This window comes from Danio aesculapii, chromosome 24, assembly GCF_903798145.1.
Source record: "Danio aesculapii chromosome 24, fDanAes4.1, whole genome shotgun sequence".
Classification (NCBI taxonomy): Eukaryota; Metazoa; Chordata; class Actinopteri; order Cypriniformes; family Danionidae; genus Danio; species Danio aesculapii.
In genome coordinates, this window is record NC_079458.1 from 5,799,165 (window position 1) to 5,821,446 (window position 22,282).

General features: G+C 35.6%; 1 protein-coding gene across 1 annotated transcript in view; it reads right to left on the reverse strand.

Annotated features, from left to right (window-relative positions):
• Nucleotides 1-22,282, reverse strand: part of LOC130218074 (SRC kinase signaling inhibitor 1-like) — a 78,200-nt gene that overhangs the window by 26,154 nt on the left and 29,764 nt on the right. Inside the window, exons 2-7 of the mRNA XM_056450106.1 lie at nucleotides 19,185-19,386; nucleotides 13,845-14,170; nucleotides 10,663-11,438; nucleotides 4,671-4,754; nucleotides 4,509-4,549; nucleotides 284-307 (exon numbers count right to left, since the gene is read on the reverse strand). Of these exons, the coding sequence (XP_056306081.1) occupies nucleotides 284-307; nucleotides 4,509-4,549; nucleotides 4,671-4,754; nucleotides 10,663-11,438; nucleotides 13,845-14,170; nucleotides 19,185-19,386 (1,453 nt within the window). The remainder of the gene's footprint in view (nucleotides 1-283; nucleotides 308-4,508; nucleotides 4,550-4,670; nucleotides 4,755-10,662; nucleotides 11,439-13,844; nucleotides 14,171-19,184; nucleotides 19,387-22,282) is intronic.

Genomic DNA, 22,282 nt, shown 5'->3' on the forward strand with positions numbered 1-22,282 from the left:
ATTACACATTTATCTGGGAAGTGCATCGCTTGTCAACACAATGTGCTTTATAACTCTAAATAAAATATGTAAGAAATTAATTAAGCATAAAAGTCAAAAGAGGTGAATGCTTTTTATAGACGCTGTATATACAGTACAACAGACAGAGGGTTTTTCCAAACTCCAGGATCTGAGATCCCTGAAAACACACACTCTGAACACACTCCCGACGCAAGATCGCAATGCAACACAGTCTGTGATGCAACACATGGAGTGACAGACAACCAGACACAGAGAAATATACCTTTTTGCTTTCTAAACCTTCCAGCTGTAATATAAAATATCAGCAGTTAACTGTCCCCAAGTTAATACATGCTAGTGCAGAAGAAACTGAAATAAATCAATCAAAAATATTAATACAAGAACTGTCATATGAAAATTACATAATATAGACCATTGCATTTCTTACAAAATATAATAAATAAAAGGATAAAAAAATAAACATTTGAAATAAACGGAAATTATATATATATATATATATATATATATATATATATATATATATATATATATATATATATATATATATATATATATATATATACACATATACTGTATACAGTTGAAGTCAGAATTATTAGCCCCCCAGAATTATTAGCCCCCTTATTTTTTCACCTAATTTCTGTTTAACTGAAAGAAGATTTTTTTTCAACACATTTCTAAACATAATAGTTTTAATAACTCATTTCTAATAACTGATTTATTTTATCTTTGCCATGATGACAGTAAATAATATTTGACTAGATATTCTTCAAGATGCTAGTATTCAGCTTAAAGTGACATTTAAAGGCTTAACTAGGTTAATTAGGTTACCTAGGCAGGTTAGGGTAATTAGGCAAGTTATTGCATAATGATGCTTTGTTCTGTAGACCAGTGTTTCCCAACCCTGTTCCTGAAGGCACACCAACGGTCCACATTTTTAACCTCTACCTAATCAAACACACCTGAATCAACTTATCATAACATCAGAAGAGACTCCAACACCTGAAGTTAATGGGTCAGAAAAGGGAGACATCCAAAATATGTACTGTTGGTGTGCCTCCAGGAACAGGGTTGGGAAACACTGCTGTAGACTTAAAGGGGCTTATAATATTGACCTCAAAATGGTGTTTAAAAAATTAAAAACTGCTTTTATTCTAGTCGAAATAAAACAAATTAAACTTTCTCCAGAATAAAAAATATTATCAGACATACTGTGAAAATTTCCTTGCTCTGTTAAACATCATATGGGAAATATTTAAAAAAGAAAAAAAATTAAAAGGGGAGCTAATAATTTTACTTCAACTGTATATACACATTTATACAACAGTTCTGTCTGGTTCTCGATTCTGATTGGCTGACAGCTGTGAGATATTAAAGTAATATCAGCACATGTACAGCCTTTTCACCCTTGTGTATTACTCCACCCACGCAAGCAGAGGACTACAGTTTGACAAATATTGCAGCTGTTGGACAACATTACTGTAATACAATTATAATTAATATACAATTATAATTTTATAATATACAATAATACAATTATAATTAATATCAGCCTAGTTGGTCTCTTCGGCCATCTAAGTCGAGGCTGAAATGCAGAGGTGACCGTGCCTTCGCAGTAGCTGGTCCTAGGTTGTGAAATGCTCTGCCCCTCTGTATTCGATCAGTTTCATCTTTGTTTGTTTTTAAATCTAGGTTGAAAACTTACCTCTTTGATTTGGCATTTTATCAATGAAAATTGTCAGTTTTAGCTACAATTATATAATTTTATATTTTTCTTTGTTGTGATGTGTATTGTGCAGCACATTGGTCAACCTCTGGCATAGTTGACATTGACATTGACTTCTGAGGCTTTTTAAGTCGAGAATGTAGATGTTTAGATTGCGACTATGCAGTTTATTTATAAGGATAGTGTCTTTTTTAAATATTCATAATTTCGGAGATTCAGCACATTGGCGGCCAACCTGCCATACTGAGCAGAAAAAAAAACGGTTGACGTTCCGCCACAAGATGGTGACAGAGACCACATAATAAGTCCTTAGGGGAGAAAACTTTCAAACTACAGCAGATAAAAACATTATAAAACAGGTCAGTGACATTCTAAGTCGATCTCTTTCTTTTGTATGTTGTAGTGCTGTATTTATACCATAGCAATCTGCTAGTGTTTGCTTTGCTTTGGCTTTTTCGGGGTTAATTATTGTGATCTCCAGATTGCAACAGAGAAATACTGGGAACTCTCTGTAGACTGATGGCATGTCATGCTGTTCAGCCCTATAATCTTAAAATGCGAGCCAAATCACCTATTTTGTCATCACTTTAGACATTACGCTAGAGAATCATTCAAATGCTAGCTCTGAAACGTCATTTGTGAATTAGCAACAGTTTCTGCTGTTCTGACGTCAGCTGCAGATGTGAGTGAATGGCAGTAGTTCTTCATACAAAAGGGTTTTTGAGACTCTCCGTGTTTGATATTCTGTTTTATATGCAAGATTATGCCATCAAACTGTTGTATAAACACAATATCACACTCGAAGCAGTGCAATGTGGCCGTATATCGTCACTGGTGGAACACTAAGGCACTCTGGCTGTGGACTTGAGCCTACGCACACCTCCCACCAGTGCTAATATCGCACTGCTACTCTTGTGATATTGCTTATATATAAATGCTAACCTTTTATCCTTTTGATTATTTGAAAATGTCTTAATTCTATATGTATATTTATTATTAATATAATATATAAAATATCTGTTATAATAAATAATAATTTATAAATAATAAATATTCAAAATAATGAAAGGTCTGGATAAATACATATGATTCAGAAAATAATATTATATTTCATTCAGTGTCTTATACAGTGTTTAATCAAGTGCAATCTTCCATTAATATTATAATAAATACATATTTAAATAAGAAATATGATTAATAAAATTGATCATGAATAAAAAAGAAATGCCATCATAAAATTTGCATGATTTATTTACCATAAACTATAATAAATGAAATCTATCTAAAAAAAATATTTAAAATATCAAATAATATGAAACTATTTTTTAATATATAATTTTATAATAATAATAATATTATAATAATATTAAATAATAATAATAATAAATTATAATGTGAATACAAATTATAATATACTTAATATCCAATAATAAAATTGTATTATGCACCTATAAAAATGTATAATACAAATAAGAAAATATAATAAATATAAAAAATAATATAATATAAAATATAATATAAAAAGAAAAAATAATATAATATAATATAATATAATATAATATAATATAATATAATATAATATAATATAATATAATATAATATATAATATAATATAATATAATATAATATAATATAATATAATATAATATAATATAATATAATACAATATAATACAATTGTCTATTTTCAAGTATATTTACATTACTGACACTCAAACCATAAACTACAGCTGTAAAACAAACAAACGTTAGGCAATGTAAAGCAATCCAAATGAGTGTAATTTTAAGACTCATACTGCAATCCTGGAGCACTCCGCCTGCCTGCTTCTATCATTTAGATAAGCATGCTTTAGTTTAGCGCGCAGTCGTGTCTTATTATTACCAGCATGCATGACTCACTCCTTTAATGACCTGTTAATTGATACGCCTATTCGGCATCACTTAATTGTTCTTGTGAACATAATTAGTTTAGTAACAGCTATTCTGAAGCATAAACAGTTGGAGACGTCAACATCACCTCTTCAGGCTGACTTGATGACAATTCCATTATTTTATTAACCTTATCAGCTGAATGATGCTCATGCATTAATATGCTCAGGAATTAATATAACAGGCCTGTCTTTTATTCTACTGAATGTGTTAGGTAGTTTTTAAATCAGGTATAAATGACTAAAAGGAACCTCAAATTTAAAGGAGACCTATTATGCCCTTTTTTACAAGATGTAAAATAAGTCTCTGATGTGCCTAGAGTGCGTATGTGAAGTTTCAGCTCAAAATACAAACACAAATAATGCTTTATAACTCTTTGAACCTGCCCCTTTAAGGCTTTGATGCTAATTGTGCCGTTTTGGTGACTGTTGCTTTAAATTCAAATGAGACTTTGCTTTTTTCAAAAGAGGGCGGAGCTACAAATGCCTATGTGTCAGCATAGTGGCAGATTCAAAAACAAGTCTAACCTCATATGCTAATGAGGGAGAGATGGTCACTAATTGGGCGGGGTTTTCCTCATCTGATGACACGTACAAAGAGAGACTGTTGATCAAAGTGTTTCTGCAGACTGTCTTTATCAAGTCTGATTATAAAAATATTTAATTAATATATTCTTACCGTTAGAAGCTGGTTATATTCACACACTGCTGCCACACAATTATGTTTAAACCTCTTATAAAAGTGATTTTTGCATAATAGGTCCCCTTTACCAGTGTTAATAGCCATCAAAGCTTATTCATCATTAACATATATTAAAACAGCATGATACTCACTCTCTGGTGCAGAGCAGTCACTTGCCGTTTCTGCCTTTTCACTGTAAGACCAACATAAGAAACATTAGATAAATATGCATTATTAAATCTAACCAAAATAGGATTGACATCAGGTTTGGTTGTGAATATCCGTTGCATTGGACTCAAGGTGGGATATCTTACGGGCTGTCTGGTCCACGGGTTAAAACACTCTGAACCAGTCCGGTTAGACTGGCAATCTGCTTCTCCATGGCCTCCATGCGCTCTCTGAAAACACAAAACAATTATTATCTAATACATACATATACATAACTTTTGCATATATATATATATATATATATATATATATATATATATATATATATATATATATATATATATATATATATATATATATATATATATATGCAATATAAAATATATATATTTATATATATATATATATATATATATATATATATATATATATATATATATATATAAATATATATATATATATATATATATATATATATATATATATATATATATATATATATATATATATATATATATATATATATATATATATATATATATATATATATATATATATAAAAAGTTGAGTGCAAAATGATTCACCCATACTGTGAAAATATTTTTTCTTTTTCAAATATTTTCCAAGTGATATTTAATGGAGCACAGAAATTTTCACAGTAATTCCAATATGATTTACTTTCTGGAGAAAGTCTTGTTTCTTTTATTTCGGCTAGAGTAAAAGCAGCTTTTGATTTTTTAAAAACCATTTTAAGGTCAATATTATTAGCCTCCTTAAGCAATATTTGTTTTTGATAGCCTACAGAACAAACCATCATTATACAATGATTGCCTAATTACCCTTACTATTAACCTAGTTAAGCCTTTAAATGTCAGTTTAAGCTGAATTGTAGTATCTTGAAAAATAAGATAAATCAGTTATTGGAAATGAGTCATTAAAACTATTATTTTACAGTTATTATTGCTATTATTAAAACTATGTTTAGAAATGTGTTTTCATTTCATTAAAGAGAACTTGAGGGGAAAATATCAAATAATTAAAATTTAACAGGAGAGCTAATAATTCGGACTATAACTGTATATAAATACAATATTGCACACAATATAAACAAACAATCCTTTTGTATTCTCTTCCAAAACACAATGCATTCAAACTAATGTACTTTTCCCCATAGTAACCTTGAATTTCCTCATAAAATAGAGTAAGAAGTGCAAGGAAATTAGAGCCTTAAATCTAAGCCCCAGCCCGGCCCTGGCCCAAGACGCACATGCTTTAGCCCGGTCCTTGTCCGCCAGCTCATCAAAAGTTTTGCCCAGAGTTCGACCTGAAGCCTGTTTTTTTCCCGCCAAACAGCTTATACTGTTACAGCCATTAAAATAGACCTGATTTGTATGTCATAAACAGTTGATGTTTTTTCCTTTAGTTTTTTTATTGGAGTAATTTAGAGAAGCGTTTGGAGTTTTTTTGTTTGTTTTTTTTTAAATGTAAGATTTCGTTTTAGTGACATTGATATTCAAGCGGTGTGTTGTCCACAGTGAGTTTAATTTAACCCAGTGGCACCTGCAGCCGTACGGCTATATGCACTGTACACATCTACCATGAGAGAGTGTGAATTAATGCAGCTTTTTGATTGATTGATTTATTTTTTATTACATTATTTAAATTGATTAATAAACAGTATACACTACAATTTATTGACAAAGCAAGAAAGAATAAGAATAAATAAAGGTGTGCGTTTGTGTGTTTTAAAGTGTGTATGTACTTGTATAGTGGGAGATGTGTAAAGAAATCTATTGGCTTTAGTTTTTCCCGCACACTAAAAATTACACTTCAGATAGCTTTTGTTTAAAACAAAGTTGAAAATGAGTAAACACTCTTTAAGACAACTAAGTGAAGTTTAGTTATAAACAAATTTCGAGAGGATCACGTGCTTATGATTGCTAGTGGCTGGATCCGCATTATCCAATTCTCAATGCACTAATCAGACGACTCCTAAACTACTACAAATACCCTGGGTTACGTACCACCGCTATCTTCGTTTTGAAGAATCCCCCCATCCACCCCTACTCCTCCTTCTTCCTAGATGGGTGACACGGTGGCCCAGTGCTTAGCACTGTTGCCTCACAGCAAGAATGTCTCTGGTTCTAGGCTTTACCAAACCAGCAGACATTTCTGTGCGGAGTTTGCATTTTCTCCCCGTGCCCACGTGGGTTTCCCCCGGGTTCCCCGGTTTCCTCCCACCGTCCAAAAAACATGCAACATAAGTTAATTGACTAATCCAAACCGGCACTATAGACATGCTCCTAGTAAATGGTTATCTCTCAAGAGCAATCACTGGCTGTTCATTGGTTATTACAGCGGGGGAGTTCTCAACATCTACCTGAGCTCAAACTCCCCTCTCGCCTTGCAACGGGAGGAAGCCCCGGGCTCGAGGATCTTATGAGCTCAGGGCTCTCTCCCGGGACAGCATGCCAAACAAGCTTATAATTAATCATCAGCTAAGTGAGAACTCTTGAAACTAAATTGAGACATTTGCCAAAAGGTCTAAAACTAATGACACAAATATTGAACCCCCCACGTGGTGGAGACTGCAGTCTCATCAGCACCTGAGCAGGGGAAACTCCAGGCCCAGCCTGTCTATTTTATCGGAAAATTCAGCCTCCTCACATGGAATCGCTACCATTCAAGGTGTTTAAAACTATTTAAATTGTAATTTTATTTAGGCTAGATTATTATTTTATATAGCAGACATGTTTTGAAGCACTTCACCTTAAATGTTACTCGTTCTTCTATTTTATCTAGATAACTGACCAACAAACATATATATGAAAACTAAGAGACAAACTATACCAAATTCACTTTAAAAAGATATTTTTTTCCAAGACAAATAAACTAATTATATTTTTGTTTGAGTCCATCCATTGCTCAACTGTGTGGGTGGATGATTTGTTGCGGTCAGTGGAAATTAAGGATTTAATTAATGCTTCACTACCACAATCCTCTGTCACATATGTCAATATGTCATCATTTTAAAGATTACTCCTTGAGTGTCTGATATTTCCTTGGTGCTGATGTGCTTTTATTACATTTAGGATTTCAAAGAAACTATATTAATATTAAAAAGAAACAAATTCTGCCATAACGAATGTCCTTAAATAATGTAGCCGTTGACAGCAAGCATCAGTGTTTCTTGAGACTGAAATAAGAATAAGAGATGATGGAGGTGGGGCTGTCCTGGATTTGTGCAAAATTGGAATAAAATCAGGCGCCCCTGGACTTACAAGTTGTGCATTGTGCATAACCAGTTGGCTCATCATCTAAAGTTGTCACTATTTAAGAAGTTGACCAGAAGTTGGTCCTTCCTCTAGTGTTTTTCACAGTTTTAAGTTCGCCGTTGGCAATTTTTCTCTTTATGTTCCCTATTGTACATGGCTAGAAATCTCTAAGCGCAAGGCATCACTGGCGCTTCCGGACCACACGCAATCAAAGTTTTTTTTTAATACCAGCTCTAAGCCCGATATGCGTGCTGGCTATGATGTGAAAATTGGCTCAAATGCAGGCCTCTAAAGGAAATATTACATTTGAATATGTGTTTGCATTTTACTTTTGCCCAAGAAGTGTGTATTTATTTGCAAAACCTTTTTGACAGAAATAACATGAAGTGGCTGGAAAAACTATATATTCACCCAAATTCTACATTCACCCAAGAAAATATTCATTCGCTCATAAAACCTCTGCATTCTTTACATTCACAACTTTACTCATAAAACTTGTGCATTTCCTCAAGAAACGTTCTGTTTGCTGACAGAATGCATGTTTGTTATTTCTCCGACAAACTTTCAGTTTACTGGCAAAATATTTCTGTTCTCTCGCACAGCTTCAGCAGAAACACTCTTTTCACTCACAATACTTTTGAATTCTCTTGTAAAACTTTTGCATTTCCCATTACACTTTCCATTCGCTCATAAAACCTCTGTTTCTCTTTCACATTTAGCTTGATAACTTGAGTTATGAAGCACCATTTAGTGGAAGGAAAAGTCATATTTAAATGCTTTTGGGTTTTCTTGCAAAACTTGTCGCAGTTTTTTCTCAGAAACTCTGCAGTCTCTGGCAAAAAACTTTTGTGACAAAAAATAATGAGGTGGAAATAAAACTAAATTCCCTGCTTGTGCAAACAAACTCAGAAATACGATAGAGTTGAGTAATACTCAGTTTATCATCTGATTCGGTCTTTTCAAACAAAATACTCATTTTCTTACTTATTTTGATAATATATCATCCTTAGAGTGAGATATTTAATTATTTTAAGTACCTTGTAAACCTTAAATAGGTTTTTTTTTCTTTCTTTTTTAATTTTCTTCATTTAATTTCCTCATTTTTGTTTATTATATGTTATCTTGTAGTGACTATGCCTTTCACATACTTCCACAACTTCAAAAAATTGGTCTGCTTGTAAAAAGTGTGGGGTATACAGCATTGGCTTTATACGTTTGAATTTACTTTGTACATCATTCCTTTATTACACTTGTGTAATGGGGTTGTGTATGCACTCTAAACATTATTCACCAACTTGCTGTACTCCATGCAAACTGTTAGCTGTGTCTCTCTTTTGTTTGTTATATTATTATTTTTGTTAATTTAGTGTTACTTTTGTTGAGGTTTCATTATCTAAATCTATTCCTGTAAAATAAAGTATTTAAAAAAGAGAAGATGTATTAGAACAAAATGTCAGGAATGTGTCCGTGTGCTATTCTAGAGGTTGTGACTGTTTAACGTTGTGACCATTTGGTCACCATTGTTAATATATATATATATATATATATATATATATATATATATATATATATATATATATATATATATATATATATATATATAAAGTAGATTTTTTTTTCTGTTTTGAATATTTCCCAAATTATGTTTAACAGAGCAAGGAAATTTTCACAGTGTGTCTGATAATATTTTTTCTTCTGGAGAAAGTTTGTTTTATTTCAGCTAGAATGAAAGCAGTTTTTAATTTTTAAAAAACATTTTAAGGTCAATATTATTAGCCCCTTTAAGCTATATATTTTTTCCGATAGTCTACAGAACAAACTATCATTATACAATAACTTTTCTAATTACTCTAACCTGCCTAGTTAACCTAATTAACCTAGTTAAGCCTTTAAATGTCACTTTAAGCTGTATAGAAGTGTCTTGAAAAATTCTCATGGCAAAGATCAAACAAATCAGTTATTAGAGATGAGTTATTAAAACTATTATGATTAGAAATGTGTTAAAAAAAACTTTTCTCAGTTAAACAGAAATTGGGGGGAAAATAAACAGGGGGGGCTAATAATTCTGACTTCAACTGTGAGTGTGTGTGTGTGTGTGTGTGTGTGTGTGTGTGTGTGTGTGTGTGTGTGTGTAGGTGTATATATATATATATATACACCCACACACACACACACACATACACACACACACACACACGCACGCACGCACACACGCACGCACGCACGCACGCACGCTCGCACGCACGCACGCACGCACGCACGCACGCACGCACGCACGCACGCACGCACGCACGCACACACACACACATTGAGATCATGATCAAGATAAAAGAAAACTGTTATTAGATATTTGTTAGTAAACTATTATGTTTACAAATATGTTGAAAAAATCTTTCTGTTAAGCTGAAGTTAGGGAAAATATTTTAAAAATTACAATTTAAAAGGAGAGCTAATAATTCTGACTTCAACTGTGTGTGTGTATGTATGCATGTATGTATGTATGTATGTATGTATGTATGTATGTATGTTACTATGTATGTATGTATGTATTATTTATTTATTTTTATTTTATTTATTCATTTATGAAATTAATTATGTAATTAATTACAATTTAATGATTTGTGGTTTTATTTTTTATTTATTTTTTTTATGTATTTTATTTATATGATTTATTTAAATTTGATTTATTTACTCATTGGTTGTTGATTAGTTCATTAATTCAATATTATTGTTTATGATCTGCTTTTAAAGTCCATTTGTTCTAAAACGCATGTCATAAAATTTTTAAAACTCATTTCTGTACATTTATCCTGATCATTTTGAACAAATATAAACCAAAAAAAAAATCTAAAATGAGTCTCACCTGGTCTCTTCATTACCAGGTAAAGTTGAACCATACACCGGTAACGGTCCTCCATCTCCTCCTGGGCCACCTAGCATGCAAATCTGCTCCAGCGGAGGTCCTCCTGGGCGATTTTTAGGGCTCTCAATATACACAGTGCCATCTTTCCGAAACCCATGTCTACCAGGAGACCCTCGTCCAGGATGACTCCCATACGGATCCCTGCCATCTGACAGTTTCTGAGGTGAGGCAGGAGGTAGGGTACGGAAACCCATCGTAGCATACGGATCTGCGTATATTGCACTTCCAGGCCTATAGAGAGCACCCTCCAGCTCACATTGTAAAGCTGCGGCAGGATAGCCAGCGATAGAGCGTACAGATCCCCGACGGTAAGCTAAAGCTTGCGGAGAAGCCACACTGAGCCGCGGATCCTGAACCAGAGCATACGGATCCGCATATATCGCTTCGTTTTTTAGCAACACCACACTTTTTGATGACGATGAAATCTCCTCGTCTGGTTTTACGTCACGGCGTTCTAGAATGGCACTTGGGGAGGGGCAAAACCCAGGGTGGGTGTGGCCTGTCTGCTGAGGGGCGTGTCCTCCAGGGTGGCCATGGTGCTGGTAGGCGTGGAGCTGAGGGGACTGATGGGGACCGGCGTAAGAGGATGGGCGTCCACCGGTGTAAGAAAGACGGGATTGTGAGCGCGATGGAGAACCAGACGGAGGAGAAGAAGACGGGAGTGTGTTTAAGCGGCGCGTGGGAGATGATTCCCTGGAGGTGTAAACCAGCTCTCTCTGAGGAGTGAGACGGAGAGACAGAAAGAAAGACAGGAGTTAAATGCATAGGGCAGATGACTAGATACAGTTGAAATCAGAATTATTAGCCCTGCTGTATATTTTTCCACAATTTCTGTTTAACGGAAAGAAGATTTTTCAACATGATAGTTTTAATAACTCATTTCCAGGGGTGTAAATAACTAATAACAAATACTCAAAACTACTGTAATTGAGTAGTTTTTCTCAGGAGTTATAATTTACTAAGTAGTTCTAAAAATGTGTACTTTTACTTTCCCTTGAGTACATTTTTATTGTAGTATTGGTAATTTTACTCCACTACTTTCCCTAAACTGGCTAGTGACTATTTTATATTTTCCTGTCCAATCAAATCGCACATAAAAGGTAAATCGCATCATAATGAACTACCTCAAGACATGGCCGATTTATACTTGCAGCAAATTATAAATCTATATTTATAAAATATAAATATTGAAGAATTAAAAAGTGTCCAAGAAGATGTCCAAAATCTTTACACGCATTGACCCAGAGACTGTTTAGATGCATGTCATTGATGAGAAGATGACGGATGTTTACTGTATGATAACCGGAATTGGCCTTAAACACCCAGCAGGCACAAGACGTCAACATGACATCAGATTGACATTATGCCCCAACGTCATGAGGACGTTGTATTTTGTTTGGAAATGAAAATCTGGTTGATGTCCGAACCCAACATCAGGCTGAATTCAATGTCCAAGTGTTAACCTAAAATCAACGTCTAATGATGTTACAGCTTGACGTTGTGTGCATGTTACCACTATGACGTCTATCAGACGTTGCATTTTGGTTGCAATACCTGACGAATGAATGTCAGCATTTGACGTCAATATGACCAGTGGCGCCCCCCGAAAATGTTCTTCGGGGTGGCCAGAAGAGGCCACGCCAAATCTTGGGGTGGCACAGAAAAAATGATGAATTCAGTGTAATGTTATATTTGTGTTACAGGTAAATGAAATAATGTGGTTTTAATTAATTTAATTAATTACTCCTGAAATATTGCAATTCATTCCTTGAAATAATTTAGCAAGTACAAACCAAAAAAAAGTATAATTATTTTAAAAACACTTTTCATATATATATATATATATATATATATATATAACATTTCAGTTATTTTTCACATAATTTTATTGTACAGCATACAGTATATGCCATGTCTAAAATTAATGAAAATTTATTAATTAATAAAACAAACAAATGAACAAACTGAACAAAAGACTATATATACACACACACACTCACTATACAGACTCTAATAATATCATTTATCCATATTCCTTTTTGAGCCACAATATTGTTAATCCAGCTTCTTCTATTGATGTACCTTAAGGTAAATAATAAATTGCCATTGCTGTCTATTGAAAGTGTGTGGTTGCTGTCAACGACGATCGGTAGGGGGTGGTGGTTGAGGCAGTGAATCAGCTATATCACTGGGACCAATCAATCCACAATAATTCAGTGGCTGCTATTTATTTATTTATTTATTGAAATATTGTGAATTTACGTAAGTACATTTCAATTAATAGTATTAACAGCAAAATCATTTTGGGGTGGCCAGAGTTTACACAGGGGTGGCCGTGGCCCTTCGGCGGCAGCCCTGAATATGATGATGGTTTAGGATGTTGGCTTGATGTTGGATTTTGGTCAGTTTCCAACACAACCTAAAATCAACCAAATATCAACCTCATCTGACGTTGTTATTGGATGTCAAAATAACATTGTCCTTAGACGCCGTCTAGACATTGAATCTTGGTCACCTGACATCATAACCTAAATCTAACCTAATATTAACGTCTTATGACGTTGTGTGCCTGCTGGGCAATAACTAAATGCACTACAGAATGTTACGTTTACACACCTCCACAAATTACATGTAAATGCATCAGCTTTTTACACTACTCCAATACTACAATACTCACTACTCTTGAGTACTTTTGAAAGGTCTATTTTCTACACATAATAATAATGTAACCAACGAACCAGCGACCTTCTTGCTGTGAAGCGATCGTGCTACCCACTGCGCCGCATGTATATTACATTTAAATGAAAATTTAGTCGTTTGGCAGACGCTTCTGTCCAGAGTGACTTACAATGGGGGAGACATTCAGCAAATCAAACATGAAAAGGCAATACACACAGGAAGTGCTAATTATATAAAGGAAATGCTAGTGCTCAGAGTATTAAAAGCTAGAGCAAAGGAGGGTTTTTTGAGGGGGGGTTTTTGTGAATAGAAAAGAGCCTAAAACCGATCCTTGAGACACTCCATACTTTATTCACCCTAATTTTGATGGTTGTTCATTTATATTTACAAACTGGTAAAGATCAGTTAAATATGACTTAAACCATTGCATGTTTTTGGCTTACCCGCAGGTCCCCATTAGCGATGTGTCCGTGGTGTACGGGGTGTGCTGTGTGTTGTGCGCTGTAGTGTGTGTCTCGTATCGGAGCCTCTCTGCAGTAGATCTTGATGAGACAGCGGTCGTGGATGTCACGAGGGTCTTCCAGCTCATAGAAGATGTTGCGTGCCTCGTCTTTAATAAGTAGAGCCGTGCCGGGTGAACGCAGCGCACCCATCGTCAGTTTTTGAGGAAACATGTGGACGATGAGGGCGTGGAGCGTCTCCATGCTGGTCAGCTCGTGGGTGATGTGAACCCGCCGCGTCTCGTCACCAAACTGCAAAAACAAAACCGCTGGGAAAAAAAAATTACTGGATTAGTGAAAGGAGTTTAAACTGACAAGGCTGTAAAACACATGCAGATGTTGTTGGAGTAACTGAGGGACTAGCTGTAATAGACTCTGCCTTTTTATGGAAATAGGGGCAGGGAGCAGCAGTTCATTATCAAGAGTTGCTGAGACTTATTTCAGTGTGTTGATGTACTTTCAACGGAATATTGAGTAGGGGGCGGGGCTTTCTTTTCACGCATCATTGTCTCATGGCAAACTAATGTAAGAGAGGCGTGGTTAAGAATATTTATATACAGTTGCTATGGAAGCCCTCAAGTTAATGTCAACAGAGAAGGACCCCCACTACAAACGCACAAGCAAATGGTCAGATTTTGATTGAAGAGTAACAAAGCACACTTTTTTTCCAACATGCATGCATTAATTATTAACCTTAAGAATAACAATGTGAGTTAGCAAAACAAACATTGTGAGTTTTGATTTTACTTCCACCAAAAAGAGTGGCTGTTACAGCCTGATATAATAAATGATCTGTTAAATATAATGTGCTGAAACAAATCAGACATACAGTGCATACGGAAAGTATTCATAGTGCTAGGCTTTTTCAACATCCCAGGGTTGACAATGCATGTCAAAGCACAAACTAAACATGAAGACAAAGGAATTGTCTGTAGAAGGTTACAGAAACATTTCTGCTGCTCTGAAAGTTCCTGAGCACAGTGGCCTCCATCATCCATAAGTGGAAGATGTTTGGAACCACCAGGACTCTTCCTAGGGCTGGCCAGCCATCTAAGCTGAGTGATCGAGGGAGAAGGGCCTTAGTCAGGGAGGTGATCAATAACCCGATGGTTACTCTGTCTGAGCTCCAGTGTTCTTCTGTGGAGAGAGGAGAACCTTACAGAAGAACAACCATCTGTGCAGCAATCCACCAATCAGGCCTGTATGGTAGAGTGGCCAGACGGAAGCCACTCCCTGCCTGGAATTTGCCAAAAGGCATCTGAAGGACTCTCAGACCATAAGAAACTAAATTCTCTGCTCTGATGAGACTAAAATTGAACTCTTTGGAGTGAACGCCAGGCGTTACGTTTGGAGAAAACCAGGCAGCGCTCATCACCAGGCTAATACCATCCCTACAGTGAAGCATGGTGGTGGCAGCATCATGCTGTGGGGATGTTTTTCAGCAGCAGGAACTAAAAGACTAGTCAGGATGGAGGGAAGGATGAATGCAGCAATGTACAGAGACATCCTGAATGAAAACCTGCTTCAGAGTGCTCTTGACCTCAGACTGGGGCGACGGTTCATCTTCTAGCAGGACAATGACCCAAAGCACACCGGTAAAATATCAATGGAGTGGCTTCACAACAACTCAGTGAATGTCCTTAAGTGGCCCAGCCAGAGCCCACATCTAAATCCTGTTGAACATCTCTGGAGAGATCTGAAAATGGCTGTACACCATCGCTTCCCATCCAACCTGAGAAAGCTTGAGAGGTACTGCAAAGAGGAATGGGCAAAAATTCCCAAAGACAGGTGTGCCAAGCTTGTGGCATTGAGGCTGTAATCGCTGCCAAAGGTGCATCAACAAAGTATTGAGCAAAGGCTGTGAATTTAATCCATTTTGAAATGAGGCTGTAACATAAAAAAATGTGGGAAAAGTGAAGTGCTATAAATACTTTCCGGATGCTCTGTATATTACGTAATGTAACAACCATAATATCACGGTTTAATTCAATAAACAATAAGTTAAAATTGAGCAAATGTCATTTAAGTTTATTTTTGGTTATGTAAAAATAATGCCTAATTTCAGGTGAACAGGCCGTTTACATCTTTAATACACTCGGTTAGCTTAGTTTAAATATCTCATCAAGTTTTGTTGAAATATATAGAGTATCATCTACATAGCAGTGAAAGCTAATCCTGTACCTTCTAATAATGTCTCTCAGGGGCAGCATGTATATTGTGAATAGCAAAGGGCCTAAAACCGATCCTTGAGGCACTCCATACTTTACTGACCTGACTTTTGATAACCATCTTAAGGCCAAGTTAGACAAATACTACATAATGTAAAAAGCATAATAGAATTGATTAATAAACAAGTCCTATAAACAAGAAGTTGAATCTGAGCAACTGTGCACAGACAAAAAAAAACCCACAGTACCGGAAATCTTGTTATACAAAATAATGAACAGCACTTGTCCAGTCAAATTAGTGAACTAGAACTAATTAAATACAATTGATATTGTCAGACTCTGATATTGCCACACTCAGTCTGGTGGTTGTATAACCACTATGAGTACAAACTCTCTCTCACGGTTTCACGCGGAAAATTCAATGAAAGGTGCAGAAATTAATGTATGTTTATGCAGAAGCTTTATGTGCACTGCATTTAAAGCAGCTTTTTATCAGTTCACTACTGTTTGAGCTGCAGTCACAATGTGGCGATATTTCAGTCTGTTTCAGAATCATGCGTTTCATTTGTGTGACCATGATTTTGGGAAATATATTAATACATTTATTCATAACTGTATTATTCACGTTACTGATAAAAAATTTATACAACTTTTTTAATGACCATTTATTTTACTTATAATAAATAATATTTATGTCAACAACATTTCAGCATCATTTCCATTTCTGAGGATTGACAGAATGTCTACCTTTACATCGACATCAGTAATGAAATTATTTGCCTTAATCTGAATAAGACAATAATATGATAAAGGTGTTTACATCCGTTGCTTTTTGAATGTTCCTTTTATGATCCCCATTTACATGTTATATCTAGGGCCAGACGGAATCTGCGGACGTTTTTTGCTATTGCTGCAGAGAATTTTGCTAAAAATCTGCGGATTTCTGCGTAATTATTTTGGGAGTATCATAACTAAAACCTTAATATGTGAAATAAAAATAATACCTTTTAAACTTTTATTTAATGTTTAAGATGCAAATCCAATTAGATTCACATTATTCAGTAAACAAAGCAAGTCTATCATATAATATATCTACTAAACGACAGAAAATATTACTGTACAAACTGCATTATAGATAAATCAGATGAACATTTTTATATTAGTCAATAATATTACTGTCATTAATTTAAAAATTGAATAAATATAGATTTACACACATTTATACAAGTAAATAAACAGAATCAATGATGGCCTAAAAATCTGCGTAATTCTGTGGAAAATCTGCGTAATTCTGCGTGCGCAGATTCCGTGTGGCCTTAGTTACAGTATAGCACATAATTCGATTAACATTGTTTCGTCAGCACGCTATCCATGTTTCCTCTTGAGTTTCATGTAATTTTGGGTGTTTCATTTTACATTTTAATTTGTTTAATTTTGACTTTAACTGCAGTTTGGCACTTTCACTTTCATTCGGGAACATTTCATGCATGCCCCCCGTGACAAACCGAGGTATTGGATGTGAGTAGAACTGCTGGAAGAGTGTAGTTTTAATGGAATTTGATATCGCACACCAAATAGGGGGAAAAAAAACTCAGCATTTCGCAATGTGTATGTCTGTGGTCCTCTGACTCGGTAGGTGCAGAGAATAGTGTCAAAGAGTTGTGTGTATGGTCTATCCTGTCGCAAAATGCGGTAAAACCCTACACGGCGGTGTTTATTAAATATAAAAAAATTAAGATATTATTATTTAGTAATTATTTATACTATGATGACCAGGTTATTTTACATTTGATTGTTCAATTTCTGCACTTAAATACTGTTAGACTTCCCCAGAAAACCATAAAGTACTGTTTATTATTATTTATTTAGTTTTGCTTGTAATTTATTAGAATTTATGCAAATGCACTGCATAGAAAAAGACTTCCCAGTCGATCTAAATGAATGAAATCTTTTCAAATAGAGCTATTTGAATCATCTGGTGAAATTATATTTTTATGCATGCCCCCGTGACAAACTGAGGTATTGGATGCGAGTAGAACTGCTGGAAGAGTGTAGTTTTAATGGAATTTGATACAGCACGTCAAATAGGGGGAAAAAAAAACTCAGCGTTTCACGATGCGTGTGTCTGTGGTCCTTCTTTGACTTGGTAGGTGCAGAGAATAGTGTCAAAGAGTTGTGTGTATAGTGTATCCTGTCGCAAAATGTGTTGAAAATCATACACATAAGTAATAGTTTGATTGCAGTGTTTACATGTCTGTACTGCACTTCAATAATGCGATTAAATCGGCACACTTCGCATGTCTTAATCCGATTTCTGTGTAGTAGGATTATGACCTTAATCGGATTAAATTAATCAAAAATCATTGTTTACATGGTAAACCCTTAATCAGAGTATTGTCTTAATCGCATAAAAATCATCAGATTATTGGTGTCCATTTAAACATACTCAATGTGAACCACACCCTACGCTGAGGCGAGCCAATCAAAACAGAGCTCATTTAAATATACAGGACTGTAATAGATTCAAGCAAAAAGACAGGGCAGGCAAAGTGTCATGTAATACTTCAGTCGTGTAAATCTAAGTGCTTTGTTTGTTTTGCTGGTAGATAAAGCCTTCAGAAGGATTAGATTTTAAACTTAGCGAGCTGTCTAGTAGTAATACAACTAAGTATTTTAATTTTCATCATGTATACAAACATTAATTAAACAATAAACTACTTATGACCTTAAACCAACAGGATTCTGCTGTAAACGCCATCTTGTGGTCAGATATGGAAATTCAATTGGGGTGCAAAATCTCTTTATAGGCATTTTCTAGCTATTGAGTGGACGTGGGTTGTACACTCATTACTGCAATGCATTGTAGGATTGATTGAGTGCACTTAAGTATGTCCACTATGGTTTAAAAATTCAGACACCATGAGATATAACTTCTAGCTCAAATAGTGCATTGTTTAATAGTATTTCAGATTTCGTTTACAGTCTGCGTCTCCTAAAAGTGGTTTGTCAAGCCTACTCCCCAACAAGAAGCACTTTCAGAATTGCACATTTCCAGAGGAAAATGATTGCTTCCAAGAGACTCTACTGTGCGAATAAATAGGGCTAATAGAGATACCTGGTGCTCGTAGTTTGGCCTGGCTGGGCGATCGTGCGAGTGGAAGACTCTGCCTGAGGATGTTTGAGCGACTGAAGCCCAGCGGAATCTCAGCGTCCGCCATGCTTTCCAAACTCTCGGCGGATGCGTAACACACTCGCCCTCCTACCTGCTCGCCCAGAGACTGCTGTTGCAACCCCGCAGCGCCGCGCGGAGTCCGGGCCTGCAGGAGACAGACAGACGCATCAATGTGTGTGTGTGGGTGTGTGTGAGTGTGTGTGTGTGTCTCAAAGGGAGGGAACGCTCTCTAATTGCCCGTATTGCAGAAGTAGCAGTTTTGCAAGGGTAATGAAACCTCTGTGATGGGAAGGCAAAAGACTGTCTAGGGAAAATCAGGTTGTGTGTGTGTGTGTGTGTGTGTGTGTGTGTGTGTGTGTGTGTGTGTGTGTGTGTGTGTGTGTGTGTGTGTGTGTGTGTGTGTGGAGCTGCTCCAAAAAGTGGTGAGAGGAAACCCATGCAAGCTAAATCATTCTCTAATCATGCTTATAATACGATCATGTCAGCTTGACTGCTGCTCTCACCGAAGCAAAAGAAGACATCATTTATATTTAAATATATATAGTACTATAGTATATGGCTATAGGGCTGAACAATATATCGTTTGAGCATCGCAATGTGTTTCTCTGGATTTTATTATTTAAATTTTAGATTTTATTAAATATTATTACTTTGTCGTTATTCATACAATGATGACCAGGTTATTTTACATTTGATTGTTCAATTTCTGCACTTAAATACTGTTAGACTTTCCCAGAAAACCAATAGTACTGTTTATTATCATTTGTTTATTTTTGCTTGTAATTTATTATAATTTATTCAAATGCACTGCATAAAAAAGACTTCCCAGTTGATCTAAATGAATGAAATCTTTCCAAATAGAGCTATTTAAATCATCTGGTGAAATTATATTTATATCGTAATATACTGTTTATTGCAGCAAAACACAATATTGCAATGTCAGATTTTTCCAATATGGTGCAGTCGTATATCACTGTGAACAAAATTAAGAGACTACTTTGAAATTCTCAGTTTCTCTGGATTTTTGACTTATAGTTATGAGTTTCAGTACAGTTTTTGTTTTGTTTTGTAAACTGCAGGCAGCATTTCTTCCAAATTTAACATAAAAAATGTTTTAATTCAGAAGTGATTAGGAAGAGTTAAGGAATCAATCTTTGGTAAGAAATGGCTAAATTTATTTAAAATTTGCAAGAAATTCTATCATACCTTTAAATATATGATAATAATAATAATAATATTTTAGGTGACGCGGTGGTGCAGTAGGTAGTGCTGTCGCCTCACAGCAAGAAGGTCGCTGGTTCGAGCCTCGGCTAGGTCAGTTGGTGTTTCTGTGTTTGCATGTTCTCCCAGTGTTGGTGGGGATTTTCCACCGGGTGCTCCGGTTTCCCCCACAGTCCAAAGACATGTGATACAGGTGAATTGGGTAGGCTAAATTGTCCATAGTGTATGTGTGTGAATGAGTGTGTGTGGATGTTTCCCAGAGATGGGTTGCAGCTGGAAGGGCATACGCTGCGTAAAAATGTGCTGGCTAAGTTGGCGGTTCAGTCCGCTGTGGAGACCCCGGATTAATAAAATGACTAAGCCGAAAAGAAAATGAATGAATGAATAATATATTTTTTCAACACATATGAAAAAACACATGTAATAAATCCAAAGAAATCTACATTTTTTAAATGCTCTTAATTTTGTGTATAACTGTGTGCACAGTATGTATTGTTAATGTTATACACTTTTGGTCTACACTCGGGTTTATTTAACGTCAGAGTATGGTACGTAGTACAACAAACTATCCTTTTCATAACGTTCATTTGTGTGTGTGTGTGTGTGTGTGTGTGTGTGTGTGTGTGTGTGTGTGTGTGTGTGTGTGTGTCACGTACTGGTGACAAGCGGGACTGAGCCAGGGCAATCACAGTGATAATGTCTGCTTGTCTCCTCCAGAAACAGCTTCAGCAGACATCGTGTTATGCTCTGAATGTTTATAATATTTTTGAGGCAGAGAGACGTGAGTCACTTTCTGTATGTCCAAAACCAAAACATTCAGTAAAAGCAGAAAGACCGCAATATGCGTACGTCTTTCCATTGTGGCGCTTTGCTATCAGACATTATTCATTGAACTTAAACACCGAAAACTGACACGGTTTCAATTGACTATGATCTTCTATGTGAAGCTGCATTGACACAATCTACATTGTAAAAGCGCTATAGAAATAAAGGTGAATTGAATTATCGCTGTGCTTGCTCTGGCTCAGTTCTGCTTGTCACCAGTACTTGATTCACAGACACACACAAATGAATGAACGTTATGAAAACGTAAGTTTGTTGAACTGTTGACAGTTCACTTCCGTTATTTGGTACGATTGCATTCATACCAGAAGTGAACCGGACCAGAGTTCACTTAAACCGTACCCCAGACAACCTCTTCCAGGCTGACTCAGGTACGGTTCACAGGTGCGCACCTGAGTTCAGAAGACACGTTCACACTAGATAAACATACCATACTCTGACGTCAAATGAACCCAGGTGCGGACCAAAAGTGCTAGTGTGAAGGAACCCTTCAGTCTATTATGGTTAAACTTGGCAGTGACAGCTCCTGGTCACCTAAAATTCAGACTCAACATTGCATATCTTTCGAAGTGACTACTGCGAATGCGCACATTGCGATATCGATGCTAAAACTATATATTGTGTAGCCCTAATAGACCCTTTAAAAAACCGTCTGATAATCCTTTCTTAGTCCCTGAAGGTAATTACAGATATGGTCAATATACACAGTGTAACTTTACAACCAAATGTCAGTTTTTTAGTCATCCCCATTCAGATAAGCAATTAAAGATGATCCATATGATTAAATGTACTTGTGGTTTAGTCTACATCGGTAAAACTAGACGGTGTTTAAAAACCCGAATTGCTGAACACAGAAGTAATATACGATTAAACGATCAACGAAATCCTATTTCAGCTCATTTTACCGCATTGAAACATAACAACATTACGATATATTGGCATTGAACAAGTGAAGGTATCGAGAAGGGGTGGGGACA